Source organism: Phragmites australis, chromosome 13 (assembly GCF_958298935.1).
Source record: "Phragmites australis chromosome 13, lpPhrAust1.1, whole genome shotgun sequence".
NCBI lineage: Eukaryota > Viridiplantae > Streptophyta > Magnoliopsida > Poales > Poaceae > Phragmites > Phragmites australis.
This window is the reverse complement of record NC_084933.1, coordinates 19683765-19708741: the sequence shown is the minus strand read 5'-3', so window position 1 is coordinate 19708741 and position 24977 is coordinate 19683765. Positions and strand designations below refer to the sequence as shown.

General features: G+C 42.0%; 4 protein-coding genes, 1 long non-coding RNA gene and 1 pseudogene across 7 annotated transcripts; 3 read left to right on the top strand and 3 right to left on the bottom strand.

Moving 5' to 3' along the window:
- The first annotated feature begins 1636 nt into the window (after positions 1 to 1636).
- LOC133889178 (probable receptor-like protein kinase At2g42960) lies at positions 1637 to 7230 on the top strand. 2 transcript variants are annotated; one of them, XM_062329651.1, is made up of 8 exons: positions 1637 to 2302; positions 5385 to 5445; positions 5531 to 5644; positions 5746 to 5865; positions 6026 to 6244; positions 6328 to 6443; positions 6519 to 6782; positions 6882 to 7230. In XM_062329651.1, the coding sequence occupies exons 2-8, from the start codon at positions 5436 to 5438 to the stop codon at positions 7116 to 7118; spliced, it is 1080 nt and encodes a 359-aa protein (XP_062185635.1). In that variant the 5' UTR covers positions 1637 to 2302; positions 5385 to 5435; the 3' UTR covers positions 7119 to 7230. The 2 variants fall into 2 exon arrangements, with proteins under 2 accessions (XP_062185635.1, XP_062185634.1); XM_062329650.1 differs by lacking the exon at positions 1637 to 2302 and having other exon boundaries at positions 5305 to 5445.
- Positions 7231 to 7711: 481 nt separating this feature from the next.
- On the bottom strand, positions 7712 to 10095 carry LOC133889179 (uncharacterized). The gene is made up of 4 exons (XM_062329652.1): positions 9562 to 10095; positions 9242 to 9322; positions 8834 to 8973; positions 7712 to 8159 (listed from the first exon to the last, which is right to left on the bottom strand). The coding sequence occupies exons 1-4, from the start codon at positions 9886 to 9888 to the stop codon at positions 7904 to 7906; spliced, it is 804 nt and encodes a 267-aa protein (XP_062185636.1). The 5' UTR covers positions 9889 to 10095; the 3' UTR covers positions 7712 to 7903.
- A 997-nt stretch (positions 10096 to 11092) lies between these two features.
- On the top strand, positions 11093 to 13327 carry LOC133887733 (uncharacterized). 2 transcript variants are annotated; one of them, XR_009903643.1, is made up of 2 exons: positions 11093 to 11504; positions 12621 to 13327. It is a non-coding gene; the product is annotated as an uncharacterized LOC133887733 (long non-coding RNA). The 2 variants fall into 2 exon arrangements; XR_009903642.1 differs by having other exon boundaries at positions 12548 to 13327.
- A 614-nt stretch (positions 13328 to 13941) lies between these two features.
- LOC133889505 (probable RNA-dependent RNA polymerase 2) lies at positions 13942 to 16286 on the bottom strand. Its single transcript, XM_062330002.1, has 4 exons — positions 16263 to 16286; positions 15788 to 16104; positions 15408 to 15540; positions 13942 to 14715 (listed from the first exon to the last, which is right to left on the bottom strand). Exons 1-4 carry the CDS (start codon positions 16284 to 16286, stop codon positions 13942 to 13944), a joined length of 1248 nt encoding a protein of 415 aa, XP_062185986.1.
- A 1735-nt stretch (positions 16287 to 18021) lies between these two features.
- LOC133887631 (MLP-like protein 423) lies at positions 18022 to 19025 on the bottom strand. The gene is made up of 2 exons (XM_062327581.1): positions 18737 to 19025; positions 18022 to 18660 (listed from the first exon to the last, which is right to left on the bottom strand). The coding sequence occupies exons 1-2, from the start codon at positions 18915 to 18917 to the stop codon at positions 18380 to 18382; spliced, it is 462 nt and encodes a 153-aa protein (XP_062183565.1). The 5' UTR covers positions 18918 to 19025; the 3' UTR covers positions 18022 to 18379.
- A 1612-nt stretch (positions 19026 to 20637) lies between these two features.
- LOC133889246 (GCN5-related N-acetyltransferase 5, chloroplastic-like) lies at positions 20638 to 23271 on the top strand (annotated as a pseudogene).
- Positions 23272 to 24977: the final 1706 nt, after the last annotated feature.

Genomic DNA, 24977 nt, shown 5'->3' with positions numbered 1-24977 from the left:
GCCGTCGCGTTGTTGTCGTGTTACATCTCATCGGGGTCACGTCGAGTTTTATGTTATCGGTGCTTTGGGCGCATCTAATTGTGTTGGTGCTGAGTGCATCGTGTTTTGTGTTGAGTGCGTTGCCTGCTGTCCTTTGTGCTAAGTGTGTCGCTTGCTTCCCTCTATAAGGTGCATGGTGAGGAGGGGCGGCAGAGGCGTGGAGCAGCAGAGGTAGCGCGAGGCGAGAAAGATCAACAGCGCGAAGAGAGGAGGCTCAGCAGTGCGAGATCAGTTATAATAAATACTTAGATTATATAGGTAATTAGACTTAGATTAATAATAATAATTAGAGTAAGTAGATTGTTTAATACATTCAATTAGATTTGATAAATTAGAGTACTTAGATTATATATCTAATTAATATTTAGATTAGTAATAGTAATTAGAGTAAGTAGATTATTTAATGTATTCAATTATATTTGGTAAATAATATTAAGTTTATAAATTAGAGTACTTACATTGTTTTTTTATTAATACTTAGATTAGTACTTACGTTATTTAATTCATTCAATTACGTTGTTTTTTTATTAAACTATGAAGTTTGATATCATTGTCATGACTCACAGTCATCTTTTCGAGCTTCTTCAACTGCGGTACGACGAGAATCACATGGAAAAACTAATTTTCACATGGCAGCAGGTACAACGATTATACATGCTTTTAAATTATCACGATAACTTATTACTTACTTAATACATGTATTGGATACCTTTGTAGTTGGTGTCGCTGCGTGCCAGGAGTGTACGCAAGATTAAAGAGTTAGACTCTCGATTCCACGAGCCACTCACACGGGCAAGACTACTATCGTTCGCTCTCATGATGCTGGAGCTCCCATAGCGAGCGATGGCAGGACTCTCCTCCCACCGATTGAGGTTTGACTGCTCACAAGTCTTGTCGACCATTGACGTCCTAAGATGCACACGTTTCATTTTTTTTTTTGCGAGATGAATGTAACTTTGAGGGACGTAACCATGCTGAGCGGGTTGCCGATCAGGGGTGCCCCATTAGTAATTTCACGGCCAGCAAAGGAGTAGTTGAAGAGTACATTCAGGTCAGATAATTATTTATTATATAATACACTTCATACGTTGTAGTGCTATTTATTTTTCATTGAACATCTGCATCTCGTAGGTTTAGTGTGCAATATGACATGAAGGATATTGACCTCTCAATATTCTTCATAGCCTACCACAGTCCGGTCTATGCCTGCCGGATTCATTAGCAAATAATCATTTTTTGTTGAAAGTTGATAATTATATAAAATCATAACACGCTGGCATCATATTTGGCATAGTGTACCGAATATGCATTCCGTGTGCCGAATACGATTGATATTTAGCACATGATGTACTGAATATGGGCTACTGTGTCATATTCAGTATACCGTGTGCCGAAGATGATCGAGCCCGCATATTTTCAGGGTACCATATATCAAAAATTATTTTTCTGGTAAATAAGCTACTGAATATGGATGCTAAAATTATGATACATCGATATATTATTTATTTTAATAAATACACTCGTGTATATTGTCTATTTTTGGATTTTTTTTTCCGTGATGATGGGCTCGTCTCTCTCGTGCAATCGTATCGTAGCTTCTTGGCTGGCCAAGAAAGGTCCTCATCCTCCTGCTGTGAGTCACCATCCCAAATACACCCACCGAATCGTGAGCTCTCACGATTTCTTCTCAAGCCTTCTGATCCCAAATCCGGCCTCTGCGCACCTCGCTAGCTCCAAGGAGCGCTTAGGCGGCATCTGACGACTTTGCGACTCGCAATCAATGAGGGCAGCCACCGCAACCCTAGCCGGACGGAGACGCCGTAACGCGTCCATGCCGGGACTTCGTCATCCTCCCCATTGCTCCCACGCGTCTAGCACGAAGCACACCCCGCGAATCCCCCGACCGCCAAATCCCCAAGTCAGTCGGGTGATTCCATCTACTTACTCATCCCCAAGTCACGAATCCATCTGAATACCCGAGTGATTCCATCAGGTTCCCCAAGTCACGAATCCATATGAACTCGTGTGAATCCATGTGGTTCCCCAAATCATAAATCCATATGAGGTATGTACACGTTCGTCCAGTGTGAGATTCATTTGTAGAGTCAAGATGCAAAGGGCGCAAGATTGATCAGCGGTGGAGAGACCCGAGTACATCGGTGGTTGCGATGGCACTGCAGGGGATCCTGCTGTGGGCTCCTCAGGCTGCACCCATCGGAGATTTGCCTGTTCTCACTTCTACCTTCTGGTGATGCCAAGTAAGGTGATTTTCCTTTCTTCCCCTTCAGAAGTTCTGATAGGCCTCTCTTCGAGTTGAAAGGTACTTGAATTATTAATGACTTTGATGCTTGTGATCGGATCTGTGTCACTCGATCTCTGGTTTGTTGTTTTCGCTATGGTGATATTGGTGTGCCTACGCAATCATTGATTCAAACTTCTTTGAGCACAAATCTTCGCAAAAAAATGGAAATCCAGAAGAAGAAAAAAATCCTGAGTAAATGTATGAGTTTCAGAGTCTTTATCTTACCTCACCTTGCAGTGCTATGTATAAATACCCTTCACTCTATATACACCAAACAACCCATCGTATGAAAATCACTGTGAGAAAGAGCAATCTGTGTGTAACTCTATCTTTAGTTTGATGCAAGGCTCGTATGAGAAAATAGATAATACTTAGTGCCCATAAATCTACTCTGAGCCTCTAAATAGCTGCATCCTTCTCCAGGCACATTACAGAAGGAAAAAAAAAATAGATGCTTCAACAACCAATGGTTGGTAACTGATAGTTATCTCCCATGGATGGTCACAATTGTCAAAACGAAATCAAAATAGATTAGATTTGTATAACAAATACCTCTAAATGGATAGATACTTGGGGCACACCTAATAAATTTTATCAGACAACCCAAATCTATAATCTAAAATCTAGAATGTGAATTATAGACTGTTTAGTTTTATAAATCTGGTAGAATGTAATTGCCTCCTTATTAGGTATGAGTAGAATATTATAGTTTTCTTTCTTTTCTATGACCATGCACTTTGTGGGTACAGGTACAAATTGTTGGTTGACACTTATGGACCAACTTTTGACGTATGGGGTTTCTGAGAGCAAAAAATCAATTGATAGAGACTAAGATGCTGGTCACAGAATTTCCATCAGAACTGGTTGCAGGATTTCCATCTGTGACCAATCCCGACTAGGGGACTGGTCACACGAGCCATGACCTGGTCGCGAGATAGTTTATGTTCTTGAAAATATCTACTGCGAGCTGATATTTAGTGATACGAGACCCACTTTATGAGGCACTCTATCTATTACACCGATAGATACACTACATAATTGGCAGAAGTGCTGTTGCATCACAAAAGCCAGAGGCTGTTGTATCATTTCTGTCGAGCCCTAGATCCCCTGCGGTGAACACTTGCCGCTCACTTAACCTGAGGCTTGTAACGCAATCTGAATTTGCATCTTTTCTAGTTGATAAGGGGTGACTGTTGATCGATTTTATCCTGGAGGCTCCAGACTTGATCGAGAGGGCTGTTTGCGATCCACCTAAATTGAAAGGATTAGTGTCAGCATGACATGAGATGTGAAACAGTACAAGATCTGGCCTCAATAACAGTAGGATAAAGTAAATTACATGACCACACAAAGTGACGGAAACGAAGTATTTAAGAAAGAGTTGTGCTCGGTTATTTTTTTACTTATTCACTAGTAGTGATTTTTACAGAGGAACCAAATCGAGAGTGTTTGAATTATACGCTAAAAATTTGCTTACTGAAAAGCTTTTTTTTTTGTAGTAGCCTTTTACTAAAGTACAGTCTTTCAGATGGCATTTTGTGAATATTTCTTGTCATGTATGGAAGGATTGATAAATGTTACTCCGAGAAGTTGACTATTGACGTTTCCAATAGCAGTATGTCTAAAAAAATTCAGTGCTGCGAGACTGCAGATTTCTCTAGGTTTTCCCCAAAATAGTAACATTAACTTACGGCAAATCAATCTACAAAGATGTTATTCATCGGCTCTGGCGTAGAGATCACCAGATAGACGGCTAAACAGGAAAAAACAAACCCTTCGGGTTGTCTTCGGAGGGAAGAGGATGGTGCATTCATTTATAGGAAGAGGCATAGCAGCCATTTGTTCTCTGAAACAATGTGTTCGTCTGAGATTATAACTGATTGAGCTAGGTACTAACAAAAATGATTGCAGTATTATTTTGTGATCACTCTGGGCCCACGAAAGTGATGTTCTGGCTCATTAATTAGACCCTTTCTCAAGGCCAATTTCAAGGTGGCTTTTACTGTAGAACAAATAGTTTGCCTGAGAATCAGATGCATCTGAAGAGCAATTTGCTGGAGAAAGAGTTTATCTTAAGGTGCACTCAAAGGTAATAATACTGTTCAAACAACACGGTATCAAATCTTAAAGGTATAGACACTGTTGAGCTTGTAACTTGAAACGACACGGTATCAAATCTAAAGGCATATTTACAGCTGATGCAATATGGTACCAAATTCCCACACCAATAGTGTTTCACTTAGGAGCTTGGTTTGATGGCGCCATGCAATTTAGTCTTGATTTCTTCTTGAAAGGAAATGTAACAGGAGAGTATGGAAGTATACGGACCTGAATAAGAAATTTACAATGCAATGTTATGTGGACCTGTATATTACCACATCTCGTGAGCTTGAGTTGATAATAACAATAACTCAGCATCTACATAGCCAACAAATTAAACAACACAAGAACAGGTCGAACAACAGTAAAAACGAACACACTATATTGATAGAAGACAAAGATTGCTTGGAAAGAGCAGGTTGGAAGTTGGATACATTAGTGTACAAAACACATTCAGACTTTCTAGATGGCTAGATGCTTTGTTCCAGTAGTTACTATTTAAAGAACAAAGCTCTCATTATTTTTAACTCCTCATTTGGCTCATTTGAAGTCGTCAAACTAGAGGAGTGCTCCAGTAATCTAGTATATATTTTAGACTATTCCACTCTGCATAGAGTTGCCACATTTGACATTTGTCTACCACACCTTCTCTTGACTCCAAATGCACTGACCAAATAATAGAAGGGGTGAACAACTAATGGGCACCCACTAACCCAACATCTCACCAATCCAGATTCCAGACCACTAGACATTGCACTGTTGATGTCGGATTCTGAATTTCTGTTCTAGACCCGAACCAATAATTGGGATCCAATAGTTTTTGTGCTTTGGCTTCTTCCGTGAATACGCCTCGGCCGGCAATGGTGTCATCAACTCATTCTTGGTAATAACGACTGCTTATAGAGTGCCCATGATATTAACTTGCTTCGTTTATAACAATCAGAAGGTGAATGAGAAGCAATCTTGTGTTTATCCTACACGTCCCATAAGCTAAATGCAAAGAGGTTTGTAATTTTGTATCTTTACCTCTGTATTCCCTTCCTTTCCACCTGATCCTTCAAATACCCTGCTCTTGAGATTTATCTGCAGGATATGAAGCGCTGCTAGGATGCCTCACTGCGGCGGTGATAGTTGGGGTCATCGCTGTTTCCTGCCATATCAGGAAAAAAGCACGCAAGCTCAAACCATCAACAAAGGATAATGGTAATTTCACTAGTGATTTTGCAATCAGTATGCACATACCTAACTGATGATGGCCTCTTACACACTGATAGTAATATGTGATTGTGCATGTTATCTTGCAGAGTTCACCGTGGCATCCCTTGAGTATGAGGAGACTATCTGCAAGCAGATATCGATCAAAGATATATACACTGCAACCGAACACTTGAGTCCATCAAATGTAATCGGCCAGGGTATTGCAGGTACATGACAATACTAGTTTAGGATCAACATCTTTACAACATCAGAAAGATAAAAAGTATATTTGTGACGCAAAAACACGAGAAGTAGAATGTATTAACCGTATTTAATGTGTTGTTCTTCATCTGAAAGTCATGTCCACCTTGTTCCTCATGGTTTCAGGGAAAGTGTATAGAGGAGTGCTTGCAAATGGCTGGCCTGTTGCGGTGAAGCACATCATTAAGAATGAGCATGCAGAAACCTTCCTAAGGGAAGTTACAAGCCTATCACATGTCAGGCACCCAAATCTTGTGTCATTGAGAGGTTACTGTGACGGACAGGATGAGTGCTTTCTTGTGTATGAGCTGTGCATCAACGGTAATCTGTCAGAATGGCTATTCGGTGAGTACCTTTTTGAAGAAACAACAAGATGACTAGAAGTCTATACTTTCTTTGCTTCGAAGAAGTAAACAATTCGATTGCAGGAAAGGATAAAAACCTGTCATGGATTCAGAGGCTTCAGATAGCACTTGGAAGTGCTTGTGGCCTTTGGTTCCTGCACATATATCCTGAAGGTTGCATTGTTCACCGTGACATCAAGGTTGGTTGCATGATCTGAAAGCTTTCAGTGCATCTACAGATTCAAATTTAGTCAAACTCATACTTGCTATGACAGCCAACCAATATACTTCTTGGGCTTGATATGGAACCCAAGCTGTCAGATTTTGGGCTCTCAAGAGTCATCGACTTAGGTGTATCGCACGTAAGTTCTGAAGTCAGAGGAACTTTTGGCTATGTCGATCCAGAATACCGCCACAACCACAAGGTGAATGCTGCAGGGGATGTGTACAGCTTCGGCATGGTGCTCCTGCAGCTCCTGTCAGGAAAGCGAGCAATCAGCATCATGAATACAGCTAAGCCAATGTCACTGGACAAAATGGTAAGATCATATGTGATTAAGCAGTTAAAGTAAGATACTAAATTCTGGAATGAGGAAGCTGATTAAGTTAGATCTGATTTGAGTACCTGTTGTTCCCAGGCTTCCGCACTTATCCAAGAAGGCAATGTGTTGGAGTTTGCTGATCCTAGGTTGAACGGAGAGTACTCAACTGAGGCATTTGATCTCAGTCTGAATCTTGCTCTGTCATGCACCGGCTACAAGAAGCAGCGGCCGTCCATGGAGCAAGTTGTGTCGAGGCTAGAGAAGGCTCTAGAGATCTCCATGAAGGATGATGAGAAGCACAACAGCATTAGCATTGTTGAGTCCCTTGCATAGCTAACCTGTGTGACCCTAGCTCTTTAATGTTTCCATGATCATGTTTAAACATTTTTGTGCACTAAGGTGAACAAATACAATTCAGTGCTGATAAATTGATAGAATTACTTCACGGTTCGCGCCTATAGAAAGTAGACATTAGATAACAGTACTGCAACCTAGATTCACAGTATGATGCAGAATTGGATATTTCAGAATCTTCTCTGTCACACAATACAGAAAACTGCAATTAAAGCAGAGGAAAACCAACAAAAAGAAGCATGCTACATTGCTACCTATTAGAGAAGACAGTGGTCAATGAATGATGACCATGGGCTATTCAATACTTGAACTCACAATTGTGGTCCATGTGAACATGCTTTCTTTCATCTTGCTACAAAAGGAAACATTAATAAGAATACATTCACAATAGTTAGCTTTGCAAATATCATCACCTTGCAACATGTATTCAATACTGGCAAATGAAGAAGATCTGTGATACATGGGGTGGTTTGAAGATCAAACCACATGATTCATCTCCATGCGATTAATGAATCAACACGCAGTTCTCTTTCTTATCTTTTTTTAGGAATACAAGAGTTCATTGTCAGCCATAATACAATATTAAATCCCTTTATTCCTTCAAGAAATATGTTTTCAGCCACAAGGGTTACAGGGATATACATAGTTGCACAAGAAACCATCCAACTAGCAATTAAATTTACAAGATAAAGCCAAAACTAGACAACTACGAAGTGATCTTCTGCACAGATGGCGAGAAAAGTGCACAACAATAATGCACAATATCAGAGTGGCAGTTCATTCAACGCTTCAGTATAATCCTTTTGGTTCATCGAAAAGACGCATAACACATGTGGGAGAAAAAGGTAAATGGCGAGAAAAATTATCACTCCAAGATCAGCCTCTTCACCTATAGCAGGCTGTGGGGGATGCCGCAGGTATATCTGACTGGCACACCACATACAGTACAGGGTGGCTATCACCAGGATGAGAAAGAAAGATTGATTTGAGTTTTCAGTTGCCGACTTTCCATACTTCACTCTGTCATAATAAAGAACAAATGTTTAGAATCACAAAAGAGTATGTAAGAAGGAACTGAGGGTTTACACCCCCATCACCCAGGTTTGAGTTCTCTTCAACTCGAATCTGGGTGCCCATTTCTTATTCGAGTCCCCAAATGTTTCTATCATGCCACCTAGTTCCTCCTAGGTTGGTCTAGTTTTTTACAAAATAATTTGTAAATGATAATATCTATGTTAAAAAAGGTATTGTAACAGATAGCATGATAGAAACATTGTGAAACTCCTGTGAACAAGCATAATCCAACACACTAATAAGGGTCTTAGTTTAGACAGGATTTTGAAAATCTGATTATAGCATTTTTTCCCCCCCTTTTTGGGGATTGGGGATTCCTCATTTCCATTCATTAATGGAGAAACAAGTCTTACAACCGACACTGAAACCCAACCAACCACACAGCATCATCAGTCTCCATACCAAACAAGACAGTTAAAAACACAACCACCATACAAAAAGTTCTAAATTCTAGAGTTGATGGCTAAAAAGGTTTTCCTTTTTAAATTTTAAGAGTGGAGAAAATCATAACTGCTGTAGAGCATCAGTGAGAACTCCTTGTTTTGTACATGGACCGAATCTAGTTCCCATGTACAATTTTATACTAGTGCATAGCAATAGTACACGTACAAGGCTATCACCTGTTAATGTACACAAATCCCCCCATGAGGCAAATGCAAAGCAGGCCTATAACAAACACTGCGTCTGGATTGATAGGAGCACGGCCTTTCCACCAACCAGTGCTCAGTATCCAAGTATACATTGTCGAATGGCCGTTCTCCTGCAGAAGTATAACATGAACTCAGTTGGGTGAAATGGTCCATCTAATTCCAAAGTAGCAAATGGGGGTATTCATTTGTGATCTGAACAAATTTTACTTGTCGCACAAAAATAGCAAGCCAGTTGGTTCAGGCAAATATATCTAGAAAAAAAAACTTTTTCCCAAGCAGTTAAGCACACATTCTTAAAGCTGGAGCACCAATTTTAAGCTAATGCCTCCTCCCATTCACGAGGAAGCTTGGTTAACAAAAATTCTGAACCATGCTTACCTCAAACAAGTGATCCAAGAAGAAGTGGGACAGCGAGCCAGCCGAGATAAGCAAGAAACACTGCCTCTTGTTTAGTGCAACCTGCAACGACACCAACATTAAACAAATCAGACACGAAACACTAGATTGATACGGAGGCTTCTGGACTCTGGAGCTACTAACCCTTCTCTGCAATTAGAGGATTAACATAATGCATAATTTGATATAGATTGCTACAATCGAGTTGCTAGCCGCTAGCCGCAGCCGTACAGAAAAATAAAATTAAAAAAATCCAAGCGTGGGGGGGGGGGGGGGTTGACGAGAGGAAACATTCCACCCACCCCTGCGGGGGCGTCGAGGACGCCCATGCGGAGCAGCCGGCGGGAGAGCCAGGAGTAGGCCCAGGCGAGAGGAAGGCCGAGGAGGAGCGGGTAATAGAAGGGGTGGTGCACGGTGGCCATGGCGAGCCCTCCCGCGGCAGAGGCGGAGGCGGAGGAGGGAAGGAAGGAGCAGAGCCACTCGGCGAAGGAGCCGAGGTCCGGGCCGAGGAAGGCGTTGGCGGCGTAGGCGGCGCAGTGGTGCGGGCCGAAGCGGTCCGGTCCGGCGAGCCGCGACAGCGCCGCCCCGCCGGACATCGCGTACAGCAGGTGCGCCCCAGGCCCCGGCATCCCGCTCGCTGGCTGCTGACAGCTCGGTGGATCGGCTGCCTCCGGCCGCCCGAGGGCGTGGCGCGCGGCCGGGTTTGGTGGTGGGGAGAGTAGAGCAGAGTAGGAGGGGGTCGGGTGCTCGGGTTTGGGTTGGTGGTGGCGCACGGCCGGGTTTGGTTTAGGTGGAAGCTTTGCTTTGCTTAATGACTTTCTCTTCCTGCGAGCGGACCGCGAGTGCGTTGGGCGTTTCGCTCGGTTTCCTTTCCTTTTTTTTCTACTGTTACCGCCGAGGTAACGGTAAACAATGAGCTTTTTTATTTTTATATTTCAAAAATTAAATAATTGTAAAATTAGGTTACTGTTGTTCTTGTAACAGACGATAGATTAAAAAAATAAACATATCGTTTATACAACATCACAATATGTAAAAAATAAAAAACACTATATTTCATTGCTCTCAAAATTCAAAACAATATTGAAATGATGGTGTAGATGATACTTTGATCTAGCTGTCAAAAAATTTCAACCAAAAATATAATTTGTACTATGAGAAACAAAACAATAAATTTTATTGTACATATATGTGAATTTTTTTAATCTAGATTATAGCATCATCTACAACATATCTTTTTTCAAAAAAATTTATGAAAATTTCAATACTGTTTTGAATTTTGATAGCAATGGAACATAGTGTTTTTTTTAACATGTCGCCCGTTTTTAGTGACATGTTTATTTTTTTAAACCTATCGTCGGTTGCAAAGGAGACATACACATGTCACTCTTCCAACTGACAAGGTAGCATATTTTTGCAATTTTTCAAACGGACACCTACTTTTATAATTTCTTGGTTTTTGAAATATCTCTACTATCTTAAAATTTCGAGTTGATGGTGGTGATAGTGGTGGTCGGTCTCCCCTCTTCTGATTTCTGGTGCTGACATGTAGGCCCCCTCCAACCAAGCTTGCACCTCGTCCCCTTCGGAAGCAAATTCTATAAGATCGGATCTTGTATGTAGTCCTGTGCTTGTGTCCAACACGTGTCCTCCACCGCGCAGGCAAGCACAAGCACAGGCCATTGGATCGAAAATGTATGGCATAAATAGAGATCTTATAAAATCCTTCTCTCGAAAGTCTTATAGAATTTGTTTTTCGCTCTTGTGACATCCCATTCGCATCTCTCTCGATAAAAAAAATGGCAGATGTCGCTCAATCTCCTCCGGTGGCACTTGACTCCCTAGCCTGCTGCCTCCCTCAAGCCCTCGCCTCAACGAGGTTCAACCTCCATGAAGCAAGGGCCTTGGTTTCTCAGCATCCCGCACGCTTCGCCACAACCTCGCACAAAAAGTCGCATCCTCATCCTCCACCTCCTCTTATTCCCACCCCTCCTGAGGTCGTCACTACCGGTCTACGCAGGATTTGGAGGACACGATGGCCCTCCCCAAGCGTGCGGCCCTCCCCGAGCTCGTGGTGGTCAGCGGCAGCGGTAGCCCTCCCCAAGGTCGCGGGCTCACAGCAACCGAATCCGGTGGCAACGACCCTCCCCAAATTCGTGGCAGCCAAACCTTGTGCTCCACCGGACTCCGGCCTCCCAAACCCTAGCGCCGCGCTCCGCTCCTCGAGTTTCTGAACGGCTGCGAGGTGACATCAGTTGCTTGGTTTTGGTTTGATCTAAGCCTCTCCTACGTCGTATTTCTGATTAATTTATCACCAATTTGTGAACTTTGCGTGAGAAATTGTATGTTAGTTGACTCATATCATATTTCTTGTTATTGTTTTTTCTCCCTCCCTCCTTTGCGTGAGAAATTGTGTGTTTCTTAGTCAATTCATATCATATTTCTGTCGCTTGTTTTTCTCCCTCCCTCCTCTTTAATCTCTCAAGGTCACTGCTCTGTAATTGCACTTGAGAATACTCAGGTAGGACAAACCCACCGTTGATTTCTTGAGAAAAAATAATCGTCTGATAATGATGGATAGATTAGTAAATGTGAAACTGCAACCGGCTGTATCCAAATTACAGTATTGATCATTATTGAATCTAATAATTTTATTTATTCGTGGTGGCAATATGACTGAATTGTATGTTAGAAACTGCAAAAGTCTGCACACTTTTGTATGCACATGTAGCTATATAGGTTTAATTCCTTGACACAAGTTGGTGATTATAATGGAAGCCGTTTTCAGAGAACATGAAGCCCGTTGCTTCTCTTGTTTTCTGCGGTGCTAGCTCTTTTCTATGTAGGCATATAATCTCATAGCGCTGGGAAAGAATGTTAACCATACTATCTCTTGCCGTATCTGTAGTACTCTTGCACAACTCACATAATACTATTTTGGTTTTGAAATTCATATCTGTGTCTGATTTGTGCAGTCTGGAATTTATTTACGTGGGGGGAAAATAAAATAGTGTGATTTAAGAGGAAAGTAGTAAGTCTCATGATGGAACTAATTTTCATGAGGCAATTTGCTGGGTACCATCACAAAAGTCATAAAAGTTAGAAAATGGCATCGGTATTTTCTAATATGGACACTTTTGTGATGATGTTCACCTAATTTTTTCAATTTCCATTATGTCACATCTGCATATGTCCACACAGCTCCATAATTTTCTTATTGTGACCTCTTATAATCTGATATCTGCTTAAGTAAAACTAATTGCTGGTGCTCATACTTTGTAATTTCAGTTAGAAGAATTTGTTGAGGTGTACATGTATCTAATTTGATATGTGCTTTCCTTTGGCAATGATGGACAACTAGGAACGTACATTAACTCTGGGGTCGTCGGCTATTGGAAGATAAATTCCAATACTTGGTGCAGCTGTCGGAAGATAAATTCCAATACTTGGTGCAGTCTATGTTATGGCAGTGCAAAAAATTGAGAAACAAACAGTTATACTTGTGTACAGATGGGGAACCAATAGTTCCTTTTGTGAAGATCAACTGGGATGCGTGGTTCCTGCAGCAAAACAAAACAGAGGGCTAGAGCTTCAACTTCAGAATTTGTGAAGACATTCATTTTTGCTGGTGCTGGGAATTTACCCCATGTTGCAAGATGCCATACATGTAGAACTGGAGAGCTGCATACATGTTATAAGCTGCAACTGAGCTTGGCTTAGGCAATTGATGCTCTCCTGGTGAAGCAAGCAACGAAGAGCGATGCATATGACCTATCAATCTATGGAAATAAATATTATTCAGAAGCAAAGAAGCTATTGCGTGCTTGTTTTACTCATATTCATCTTTCTTGTTGGAAGCGTGATTATAACATTGTAATCCATAAATTAGCAGGTATTAGATTTATGATGGAGTCAGCCACAGCTATAAGTTGGCTAATTATGTTCCTGATCGTATTTCAGTTATGGTGGCAAGTGATTCTGCTGTGAATCTTGATGAAGTATACTCATTTTATGCAGTCATGTTTTGTTGAAACTTGAATTGATGACGCTGAATTATCTGTTCCCACTTGCACTGGTGAAACGATGAGCTAGATTAGGCATATATTTTCTCATGTACTGGCTTGATAGTATCAAATGACAAAAACTATTGTTTAGGGGTGTATTTGTAACTATTTTGCACATGTTTTATCCTATCAACACTATTACTTCATACAATTTTTTACTTCCGTTACAACATACGAATATTTAACTGTAAAAATAAAAAAAATCGGTCAGGTAGTTTGACCCGGCACACGGCCCTGGTCTCCTGGCGCATCGGGCCTTCGGAGACCAGGATTGGCTGCAAGTCTAGGCTCCACCTGCACAACGAATTCCGAAAACGGGGTCCGTCGGTGAAGCGACGGCTTAGCTAATCGCGCCTGCTTTCTCTCTCTCTCTCTCAAAAAAAAAAAAAGAAGAAGCTAATCGTGCCTGCTCTGCTCGGCTACTCGAATGGAGCGGCAAATTAATGAACCCTCCATAGACATCTGTTAGGAGCTTACAAGTTACAGCAGGCATCAGTGCATCTTATTAGCTTACTAACAGTGACAGTCCAGTATACCGCTCGCATCTCGCATATTCAGTTTATATATTATTTTTGATGGAACATATTCAGTTATTCACTTCGCTGGCGCAGTGGCAATTCAGGCGCCGCAGTCCATCGGAGCGGCGCCGTCCACGTCCGCCTGCCTCCGGCACCTTCGCGCGGCCTTGATCGCCAGCAGGTTGTCGCAGACGACCCAGGGGAGGCTCCAGAACCGCTTCCCCCCGCGGTGGTCCGGGTGGTACGTCACGTGGTACCACACCGACGCCATCCTCGACGCCTCCTCCTCCCCGCGGCCCCTGAGCCACCCCCTCACCTCGTCGTGCAGCGCGTCGACGGCGGCCACGATCCGGTCCTTCATCTCGAAGTACCGCTTGTTGTCCCGCCGCAGGTACAGCAGCTTGTTCCGGATGTTGCCCGTCAGGATCTCGTCCTCGCGCTCCGCCGTGTAGTAGCTCATCAGGGTGCCCAGCGTCTCGGCGTACACCTCGTAGCACTCCTCGGCGGCGTCCAGGAACTCACGGAAGCCAGGGGCCTCGAGGTCCGGGTCGTACGCGCGGCTCGGCAGGGCCGCGGGCAGGAGATCCTCCGAGTTCTCCGCGTGGCGTACGGCTGCGCGGTAGAGCTTGCCGAGGACGCCGTTGGAGACGTACATTGGCTTCTCCCACCGCTCCATGAAGTCCGGGAACTCCCGGGGCCTCAGCGCCCGGGGCATCTCGGCTGGAGCTCCGGTCTTGGCGAAGTCGACTGCCATGGAGTGCAGAGCAGCGAGCTGGAGGCACTCGGGGCTCCGAGCTTTCAACGGGTCACGAGCAGTTGAGATAACACCGAGCGCATCATTTATCATGTAATCAACAAAGTGCTTCTGAATTTCCTGCAGTTACAGATGTTCGTCTTGTAACATTTCACTCAGGTGAGCACAATCATGCAAGATATGCGCGCATTTGTCAAAGAGACAACTCTGAACAGCAGCTAATCGGTGGTTAAAAGCTATTAAACCAGCAAGATGTCATATTTAGTTTCCATAAAGGCCATTCTGAATCTAAGACCCGGCCAAAACTCAAATAAAACCAACTTTTTGCTGGAGGACAGAAAAAATCGGTCTTTTTCTTTTTCTTTTCTCAAACAAGATTCCATATTTGTAAAGAATATAGCTAAATGTGCAAGGTCTGCATATACATGGTTCAAAACACTCAAAGTTGTTCATTGTCTGGTGTATTTTCAAGTAGATTGATTACTTTTACATACTAATGCACAAACAATATTAACCTCGGACCATTCTGGCTGGACTAGAATTTGGAAGTTAGCAGCCAGTTCTATATGCTCATCATTGCCCCATTAGCTAACACACATACTGCCCTAATAGATATTACCAGTTTTTCCAATGCACATTGAGTTAGTGCCTTACGCATACGTACATTTAAAAACATTTAAGATTTAAACCTTGGTGACATTTGCAACTATAAATATCTGACATTAGCCAAAAGAAACTTCAGCTAATCAACGACAATATTACGATAATCAAGAAAAAAGGGGGAAGAAAAGATAATACATTCAGGAATATACCTCAAGTGTAACAACATGGTCCATTATACGTGGCCTTGTTGCAGTGTAGTCCATAGGTGCATCAACCTTCTCTGGTATCAGTTTGTCATCCCGGGCAATAAAGAAGAGGTCGCCATCCAAATCGCCCCCTGATCATTCATTTGGATGAGGCCTAATTAATTTAAAGACTTAAAGTAAGGCTAGTGCAAGCATTAATATTAATCCAAATGGTTAATGTGACGTTACACAATTGGAAATCAACATAATGTGGATAACAGTGCTAGCAAAGACAAATGCAGTGACTCGTTTCGGTAGAGAGACAAACTCCTTTACAGCCATGGACAAAGAAAAATAAACTCTACAATCTAAGATAGTAATCTTTCAGCTTCAGAATAACGTACCTTTCCCCTCTCTGAGGAAACACAACACAATCAACAAGGCCCCTAGCATCCAATCCAGGGTCATATACAGCTTCAAGTACTCTGATATCGCCAGGATGGAGACATGGGTTTTTTGAGACTGCAACTTTTCCAACAACTACGGCTGTTTTGCCATCATTGTTATAAAAGAATGGTTGCTTATTGTCCTTCTGCTCCTTGTGATTCTTTGTAATTCTGATGTAAACTTGACCATAGTCTAACTTGCCTGTTTCATCCAAACAACCAATAAGAACACGGCCTTTGTGGACATGAATCTTACACCTTGTTCTTATGTCAGCCTATTCATCCGGTGGGCTTTAAGAATCATCAACAGGTAAGGCTTTGAACTTGGTTCATAGCCTTGCAGCAGCATCTTCACCGCTGTCTTGGTTTCAGCACCACCAATTTTCCCCAGGACAGACAAAGCAGCTTCTCATGATGATTTTTTTTAACTTACCTCTTGATGGTAGGTTTTGTACATGTTTAAATTTATTTTTATTCAAATTGAATTAAAAAAGAATATCACATGAAATAATAAAAATACATATAAATAGAGCATTACAAAAGAACTTGCTTTTTCACCAAATAAAATAGGGTTGGAAATATTTTTATAAATTAGTATATCACATGCGAAGAATATTAGTGAATTTTTTCTAGATTTTTTGGAATTTATTTGAGGCATTAAAAATTGCTAGAATTTATAAAAGTATGCTTATTTAGAGAATTTTAATTAAATATTGGGTCAGGCTTTTTATCAAACCAATTAAAATAGGTTACTAGTGAACTCTAATTTGCTCATAAAAATATTTAGAATTTTTTAAATTATTTTTATACTCCTAAATAAAATCGAGACTTAAATAAAAAACATAAACATGCACTTCTAGTTTGCTTTAGCTTTCTCCGAGTGCATGCACGTTCCGCCGCCTTCGTCCGTACTTCCGGCCGTCATAGTCAGTGTGTATTCGGTATCTCAATTGCTAAATATAGTATTATTTACTGTTTTCGATATTTAAGGTAACGAATACATGCTGTTTTTAATATTTGAGTGCTGAAAACAGTGATGTCGGCTTTTTCGGTGTTTGAGGTACCGAAATCGGTTTTTTGAAATTTAATTGCCGAATATAGTTGTTAAATTTATAAATATATCGGTATGTTATCTATTTTAATAAATATGTGAGATATGTTGTTTATTTTTGTATTTTTTTTCCGTCTAATAGGTGACACATAGGACAGGCGTAGCGTGCAGTACTCTAGTTACTATTACCATGGCGTACATATGGACAAAAGCATTGCCTATTTGTGACGGGTTGGGCCTGTCAAATGATATTTGTCAGAGAACTCAAACCATAAAACTTTCACCGGAAGCCCGGAACGATCAATGTCAGTTTCCGTTACCATCGGATTCCTTTTTCGTTGGCTACCGTTATAAATTATGAAAAAAGTCTATTATATTATTATTTAAATGTTAAAAAAAGTCATCATATTTGTTTTCAAAATTATAAAATTATCATGTTAATCGAAAAAAGAAAATAATCTAGATCATTTATTATTATAAATATTTAACGATCTAGATTAAACAAAAGAGTTCATATAAAAAACAATTAATAAATAGCTAAATTCGGAATTGGAAAATATGAAAAATTAGCAATTGTATTTCTACATGGTCTGAGAAGCAAAATATATAAATAAAAATTCTAAATATAATAAAATCAATAATAATAAGAGATTAATTTTTAATCAAAAGTTATCATAATAAAATATTACAACAATATTAGCTACGCTATTAACGCAAATCATCTTACTAGTTTAATAAAATGAAACGGAAAAAAAACAACAGAGGTAACAGAGCTTACCTTTACCTAAACAATTGGAGAGGCGGCGGCAACGGGTGATTGCACAACTCGATTTGATAATTGCGATTGTGTTGGCTATCTAAATCTGACCACTAGCTGCACAATTAAAAAAATTATGTATGCTTAATTTTGGCGATCGTCTCTATACAAATTCAAAACTTGAACAATATCTCTCAAATTTTGTGCATCATGGTTTTATGGTTGTGTGTAGCTTGACACTTGTAGAATTGTTTCCCACTTTGCCAAGTGAAATTTCCTCTCTCCCACATTTCGTGGGCCCATGAACACTTAGCTTTGTTCTGGACATCACCTAGCTAAGTGTGCTTCGATCAGTACAGTTGGCGAGTACCGGTGAACGGCAGGAGAATCAAAAAAATCTCTGCAATAGCATCAACCTTTACACATTTATGCAACTGCGCGGCAGGATCCGATCACAGGAGCGGAGTACCAAAGCAAAGAGGCAAAGACAGGACGAGACCAGAACTCCGGGCACTTATTATTCGTTCATTCGTGACACACTGACACCAGAACAGGCAGACGACGCTCATGATCGCTGCAGCGACAGCAACTGAATGCGCGGCAACGCCACTGCGCGGCAGAGACACGGACACGGTACACGGTAGCTAGCAAACTAACACGGACACCACCATCAACGGGCAGAGCACTAGTAAACTGTGATCGATGCATGCATCAATGGATACGATGGATCCTTCCCGTACGTCTAGTTCTTGAGGAGGTAGTCGTCGAGGTCGTGGAACGTCTTGGCGGCGGTCTCCTTGATGACGTCCGGGTCGGGCACCTGCTCGCTGGCCTTGTCGAAGTCCATGGCCCAGTTGACGACGGCGCCGGCCTCGCCGTCCTTGGCGGGGGTCACCTGCAGCGTCACCTTGAAGTTCTTGTAGTAGTTGACGAGCTCGCCGTCCACCACGCTGTACGACACCACCTTCTTCTCGTCGTCCGCCAGCTCCAACTTCTCCTTGGCGAACGTCAGCATCGGCACCCCTGCAACAACATCGTCGACCCCCGAGATATTTACCATCTGCATGACTGCATCAAATCATGCATTGGCCTTACATACCCTCGGTGTACTTGAGGAGGCGAACGGTGCCGGCGGACTTGCCGTCGCCCTCGACGGTCTCGATGCTCTTGTACTGCTCGGGGAAGATCTTGGGGAACAGCTCCGTCGAGTCGCGCAGCGCCGCCCACAGCTTGTCCGCCGGGGACTTCACCTCCACCACCAGCTCAACCTTGGACGCCATCTAGCTAATACTCTCTGCAACGTAGGCAAGCTCTAGCTGCTTTTGTGCAGTGTAGAGATGGTGATGTGCTTGGATCTGGCCATGGTGAGACCTTTCGGCATTTATATAGAGCTAGCTAACGATCTGGCTCCGATATGGCGTTCTTCAGAGGAATGGCTAGCGAGCTACTGATGCTGACCATTGAAACGAATTCCGGCGAGATCCAACAACCTTGTCCAGCCTCGAATTTATGGCGTCGGTGCAGCATATCAGCACACGTAGTGACTGACAATTGAGAAAAATGAGAACCATGTCACCTCCTGCATGTAGGAGCGTGATTGGAATATATTCTTTTTTTTAAAAAAAACATGCAGCGTGGTTGTGGCACTGTGAGACTGACAGCCGTGCAGGGTGTGGAATAGCTGAAATTCTTGATCTGAAAAAGTAGATGGCGATAATAATACGGTCTGGTTTGCAGTTGGTGCCAGGGGTCCAGTTTAATTGATTGGTTCGTCAGTGATCGTTGCTCAAGGTGGCAGGAGGAGCGGCAAAAGTAGGTGATCAACCTGGTAGCTCCCAGATCTAATTTGCCATCGTAGAGCAATCGGAGCTGCAGAGGATTCGACGAGACAAACAGAATCAACACCGAGTTCTAACCAACTGTAATGTTGAGCTCTACTCGTTTGGAAAGAGATTTTCTAACCTAACTACATCGGATGATATCTGAGAATTAGCCAACGTGTCAACAATGACATCACACGTACATTTACATCGTCTTTAGATTGAACAGCATGCGACGAGCGCCTCTAAGTTAGCTGACCTCCTCCAGCACCCCTCCCCTTCCCCTACTCCTATCGCCACTACCATCACTGCCGTCATCTTCCTCCCCTGAAGCCCTGCCCTCAAAAGAGGCGAAAGTACAGGTAATTCGTACAGCAAAGTTGAAACTTTGAGGAAAAAATGTCACAACTCCGTGGTCAAAGTCGTAATTTGCCTGGGTTCTAGGTTGATTTTTCGACTTCAAAGCTGATGAGTGTGTCCAAAGTCCGTAGTATTTCGAGCTCAAAGTTGAAATATCAAGGTTAAAAGGAGATAATTATGTGTTCAAAGCTACGATTAGTTGGAGTTCAAAGATGTAAAAATGGATTGGTTTTTACAGGTTCAAAGTTTTTAGCACTGAATCCAAAGTTCATGGCTCATGGGGAGCTCGTGATTCCCTCTAGTCACCTTCGCCCATGGAATGAAGTCCCCATAAATTATTTGTGCAAGTAGGCAGTCTGAATTTCATATGGGATTGATTTGGACATTTGGTACTTTGAACAGGGATTAATTTTTCACCGGAATTTCGGTAATTTCAGAAAAAAAAAATCTAATTTCGTAAAAAAATTTCAATAACACAAGAAACTGTAAAATTTTGGTTTTTTCAAACGAAAAATTGTAATACAAAATTGAAATCCCTGCTTTGAAAGCCGTGTCGATAGGTTTTGTGCAGCTTTAGAAAAACGAAAGAGGAGCGTGGTGCTCTGCTCAGAGGAGTGGCCTGGAAAGAAGAGGTCACGCACATTTGACATTTATCCATGTAAGCGGCTTAAAAATATAAAATAAAAAAGATGGCTTCTCGTGCTCCCGTTTTACAAAGTAAATTTTATAAGATTATATAAAAAATCGTAAAACTCTATACACACCATCTATCATCTGACCCAATAAGAAGAGAGTGGACACGTACATGGATCGATCGGCTTGGCACTGGCATCCGCCATGGCCGCGTCGCTTGCCCTCCTCTCGCTGAGCCCCGCCGCCTCCAAGCACCCGCACCTCCTCTTCCCTCCCTGCCCCTCGCCGCGCCAGCTCTGCCTCGCCCCTCCTGCCGCATCTGCCTCCCCCTCCCCGGACCCTAGCGGCGGCGACGGCGGGGGGGGGGGGGGGGGTCTTCCTCTCGCCACGGGCGCTCACGCAGCTCGACGAGCTCGCGGCCTTCCGCTACGAGCACTCCTTCCCACGGCCATCTCACCGTGCGATCTCTCTCCCGTGGCCCCGACGACAACGCCGTGGCAGAGGCGCTCGTGCGCCTCCTCGCCTCCTCCTTCTCCGAGACCGTCCGGTGGGCCTCGGCCCAGCGGTACGCGCAGCTCCTCGCGTTCGTCATCCGCAGGTACCTCCACGAGCGTCGCGGGCTCGCGCCCCACGCCGCGGTGCTCGTGGGGTTCTACCGCCCCGCTAACACCGACGCCGCCACGGAGGAAGACTGGGGTGAGGTGGGGAGGGGGAGATGGCCTGCACCGCGGAGGTGTCATTTGACGCGATGGGCGCGCCAGGGCCCCCGCCCATGCCCACTCCGCTGCCTGAGTTCCCGTACATCTGCAACATGACTGTGAAGCAGGGTTCACCTTACCGACCGGAGCTCGGTAACCGAGCTCCGGCGGTAACCGAAAATGCGTGATAACCGCGGTTACCAGTTAAAAATTCAAAAAAATTGGGAGAAAATTCATTTGGCAAAATTTAAAATTTGAAAAAAAAAATCGCGATTTTAGCCGTTCGATAACCGCTCGGTTTTGGTCGGTTACCGAGCGGTTTGGGTCGGCTACCGAGCGATTTTCTCGCATTTTTGAATTGGTCGGTTACCGAGCAGTTTGGGTCGGTAACCGCTCGGTTTTCTCGATTTATCGAGCGGTTTTATCAAATTTCAGCGCAGTTCAACAAAAAACCAAAAAAAGGGCTCAACCTTATAAAATCAATAACTAATTCATCTGAGCTTCAAATTAAGTGAAATAAATTTTGTTGGTTTCCTTGTAACATGATCTACATGATAAAAGTATTTATACTCATAAAAAAGTTCAAAATTTTCTGTGAGAAATTGTTTTTGTTAAACCAAGTTAAATGCATAGTTTACTCTTTGCTAATCCAAAAATCATGAAACTAATTTTGTTAGTCTTCTTACAGGATCCTATGTCTTTTAAAAATACATGAACTCTTGAATTAGTTATTGTAACATGCATGATTGTGTAAATGTGTTGCGACTAGATTAATTCATAACTGACCCATCACACCTCAAAAATTAGTGAAACCACTTTCATTAGTTTATTTATACTACGATTTACGTAGGAAAAATAATAGTAGACATGAAAAAGTTAATTGCAGTGCTATTTCTTAACATATTCACTTTATGCTTGTGAACTTTGTAAAAATCATAGAGAATTTAATAAAACTCTAAATAAAGTGAAATCAATTTTAAAGATTCTCTTAAAATACTTTTTACACAAGAAAAATATGTGTTTGCATGTTACACTTTTCCTTAACGTGAGTTAATAACTGAACCGTACGCTTCAATTTTTTTCAATTTTTTCAAACTTTCTCCCTATAGAATATGATGCAAACGACATTATTTTTGAATTTTTTTTTCACAGAAGGTCTTAGAATTGTGTCTAGTTTTTAAAGATTTTTTTGATTTTTTTTGAATTTTTTGAATTCAAATTTCGGTTACCGTTCGGTTTCTGAAACCGGACCGGACCGAGAAGTTCGGTAACCACGATTTTTGGGCGGTTACCAACGCATTTGTGAACCGTGCTGTGAAGACGTCGTTTAGGAGGTAATGGATAACGCTCTTGGTCGAGCAACCACTTCGCTGTTTCTTCTGGAAGATAAGTTTGATGCAAGGGTTGATTGCAAATGGTGCTTCCTTATATGTAAGATGCAATGGGAAGAAACATTCTGGTGACATGTGTAATAGAAGCAATTGGAATAAACTTTATATATCACAAACTATCAGTGCATGATGTTGGTTCAATACTCCAATTTTATCTTGAGTAGCTTGTCCTGCTATAATATGTCTAAATTTGTCGATTATAGTGCTTTTCTAAAGTCTGCCATGTTTTTCCCCAATAGGAGAGGAATTGGAAAACAACTTATCAAGGCATGTGAGTATCTGGTTATCAAGATGGACGCCAAAAGACGTGTATATCTTCATTGTAGAATAATCGACCAAGTACCATTCAACATGTACAGGACATCTGGATATAATATTGTCCAAACTGACAGTATTTTGTTTGGCTAAGCCTTCAAAAGCGAAAGCACTTGATGAGCAAGGAATTGGCACAAGCTTCTGTTGGCAGTGAGATTACAGCCAAAGATTTTGATGATAATATTCTGGCAAGCTAAAAGAGCAACAGCACCATCAGGTAAACATGATGTTGAATTTTGTGTATAAATGTACGGTTTTGTCTCATCGCATATTTTCATTGTTGTATAGCTTGCGAGCAAATCAACTACCACTCATTATTTTGGATCGCAAAATTGTTTTAATGGAAATGAGTAGACAATGCTTGTAACATATCTTGATTCAATGCTATAGCCCATAGGCTCACTAATTTCATGAGGATTAGTTAGTTGACAATTTAAGTGCTTGTAACATATCATGATTCAATGTTATATCCCATACGGTCAGAAATCAGAAGTGGTTTCAACAGGCAACTAACTGTTTGTTCTAGAAATGAAATTTATAAAATGTGGATGGGAGTAGGCTAAGTTTTTGTCCTATAATTTTTCATCCTTTCAAACACGTGTAACTCTACTGATCATGCGTACAGATCATCAGATTACTCAAAAACTTATGCAAAAGAGAGAAAAAAGGGTTTGTTGTTAATGTTACTAACCTTGGGGATTTGGGGAGATAGATCATCCATTAGCCTTGATGTCAATATACAGAGTCCTCTTGGGCTAATATGAGCCTAGATGTATACTTAGCACCTCCTCAAACTCAAGGTGGTATAGGAGGCTTAGAAATATTAAGTAGGAGTAATTATTTTCTGATGACAATGAGATTGAGTAAAGAAAGCATCAACACTAATATGTTTTGTGAGTTCATACTTTGCAGGATCATTAATAATCTATATGACGCTAGTGTTATCATATAGAAGAGGTGTTGATGCTTCATAAGAGACTCTAAATCAGCGAACAACCAAAGAAACCATATAATCTCTGAAGTAATAGTGGCGATGGCTTGAAGTTCTACCTCTTGAACGTGATATAGCAGTCTGCTTCCTGAACTAGAAGCTTCCATGTAAAAGGAGAAGTAAAAAGAATAATAATAAGCAGTAACAGAACAACCATACATCGAATCACTTGTCCCAGTGGAGTCCTGAGTTGTTAAGATGATGCTACTTCTACAGCTGCACATGCTGCCCAGTCCTCCCGGTGATCGATTCATCTGGCGCTCCAATGACTCAATATCGTACTCGATCACGACTGGACTCAACAACTCTCTCTGTAGGACTAGCTACTGACAGTTTAGATCAGCGCCTCGAGCGGTCATGTAATGGCTATTTAGATGCCCTCACTGATTGAATGCAATACACACTAGATTATCCACTTCTACATGGTATCAGCAGCCTCTTGATCTTGAGCTTCTCTAATCTTCTTTTTTTCCCGTTGCCATGGGCGACAACACTTCCCCTCCCGTTGCCATAGGTGATACCACTTCTCTTACTGTCGAGATGGCACTTCGTCGATCTTCATTTGGTTTCGACGCAGCTTGAACGTGTATCCCCATTCTGGCTGAGGAGGGCTGTTAAGATGACGCTACATCTACGGTTGCACATGCTGCCCAGTCCTCCCGTTGACTGATTCATCTGGCGCTCCAACAACTCAACGTCATACTTAATCATGACTGGACTCAACAACTCTCTCCATAGGACTAGCTACTGACCGTTTATATCAGCGCCTCGAGAGCTTACGTGAGACCATCTTTTATCATATTTTCTTCATTTCGTTTCTTTTCTGATTTTTTTTCTCGTTCTCATTCTCTTTACATTTTCTTTCGCTTCGAGAGCTTATGTAAGACCATCTTTTATCATATTTTCTTCATTTCGTTTTCTTTCTGATTTTATTTTTTGTTCTCATTCTCTTTATTTTCTTTCATCTCTAACAACTTATCTTCGAGGGGAATCATAAAGGGAAATAAGAGAGAACTCTGTCCTGAAGGGAATGACTTTGAGAATCTCTTCGTAACGGGAACTAGGAAGTGAAACTGTTGGAGCACTGAAAGGAACAAAAATCCCGTCGTGAAGGGATTCTGGCCTCTGAAAG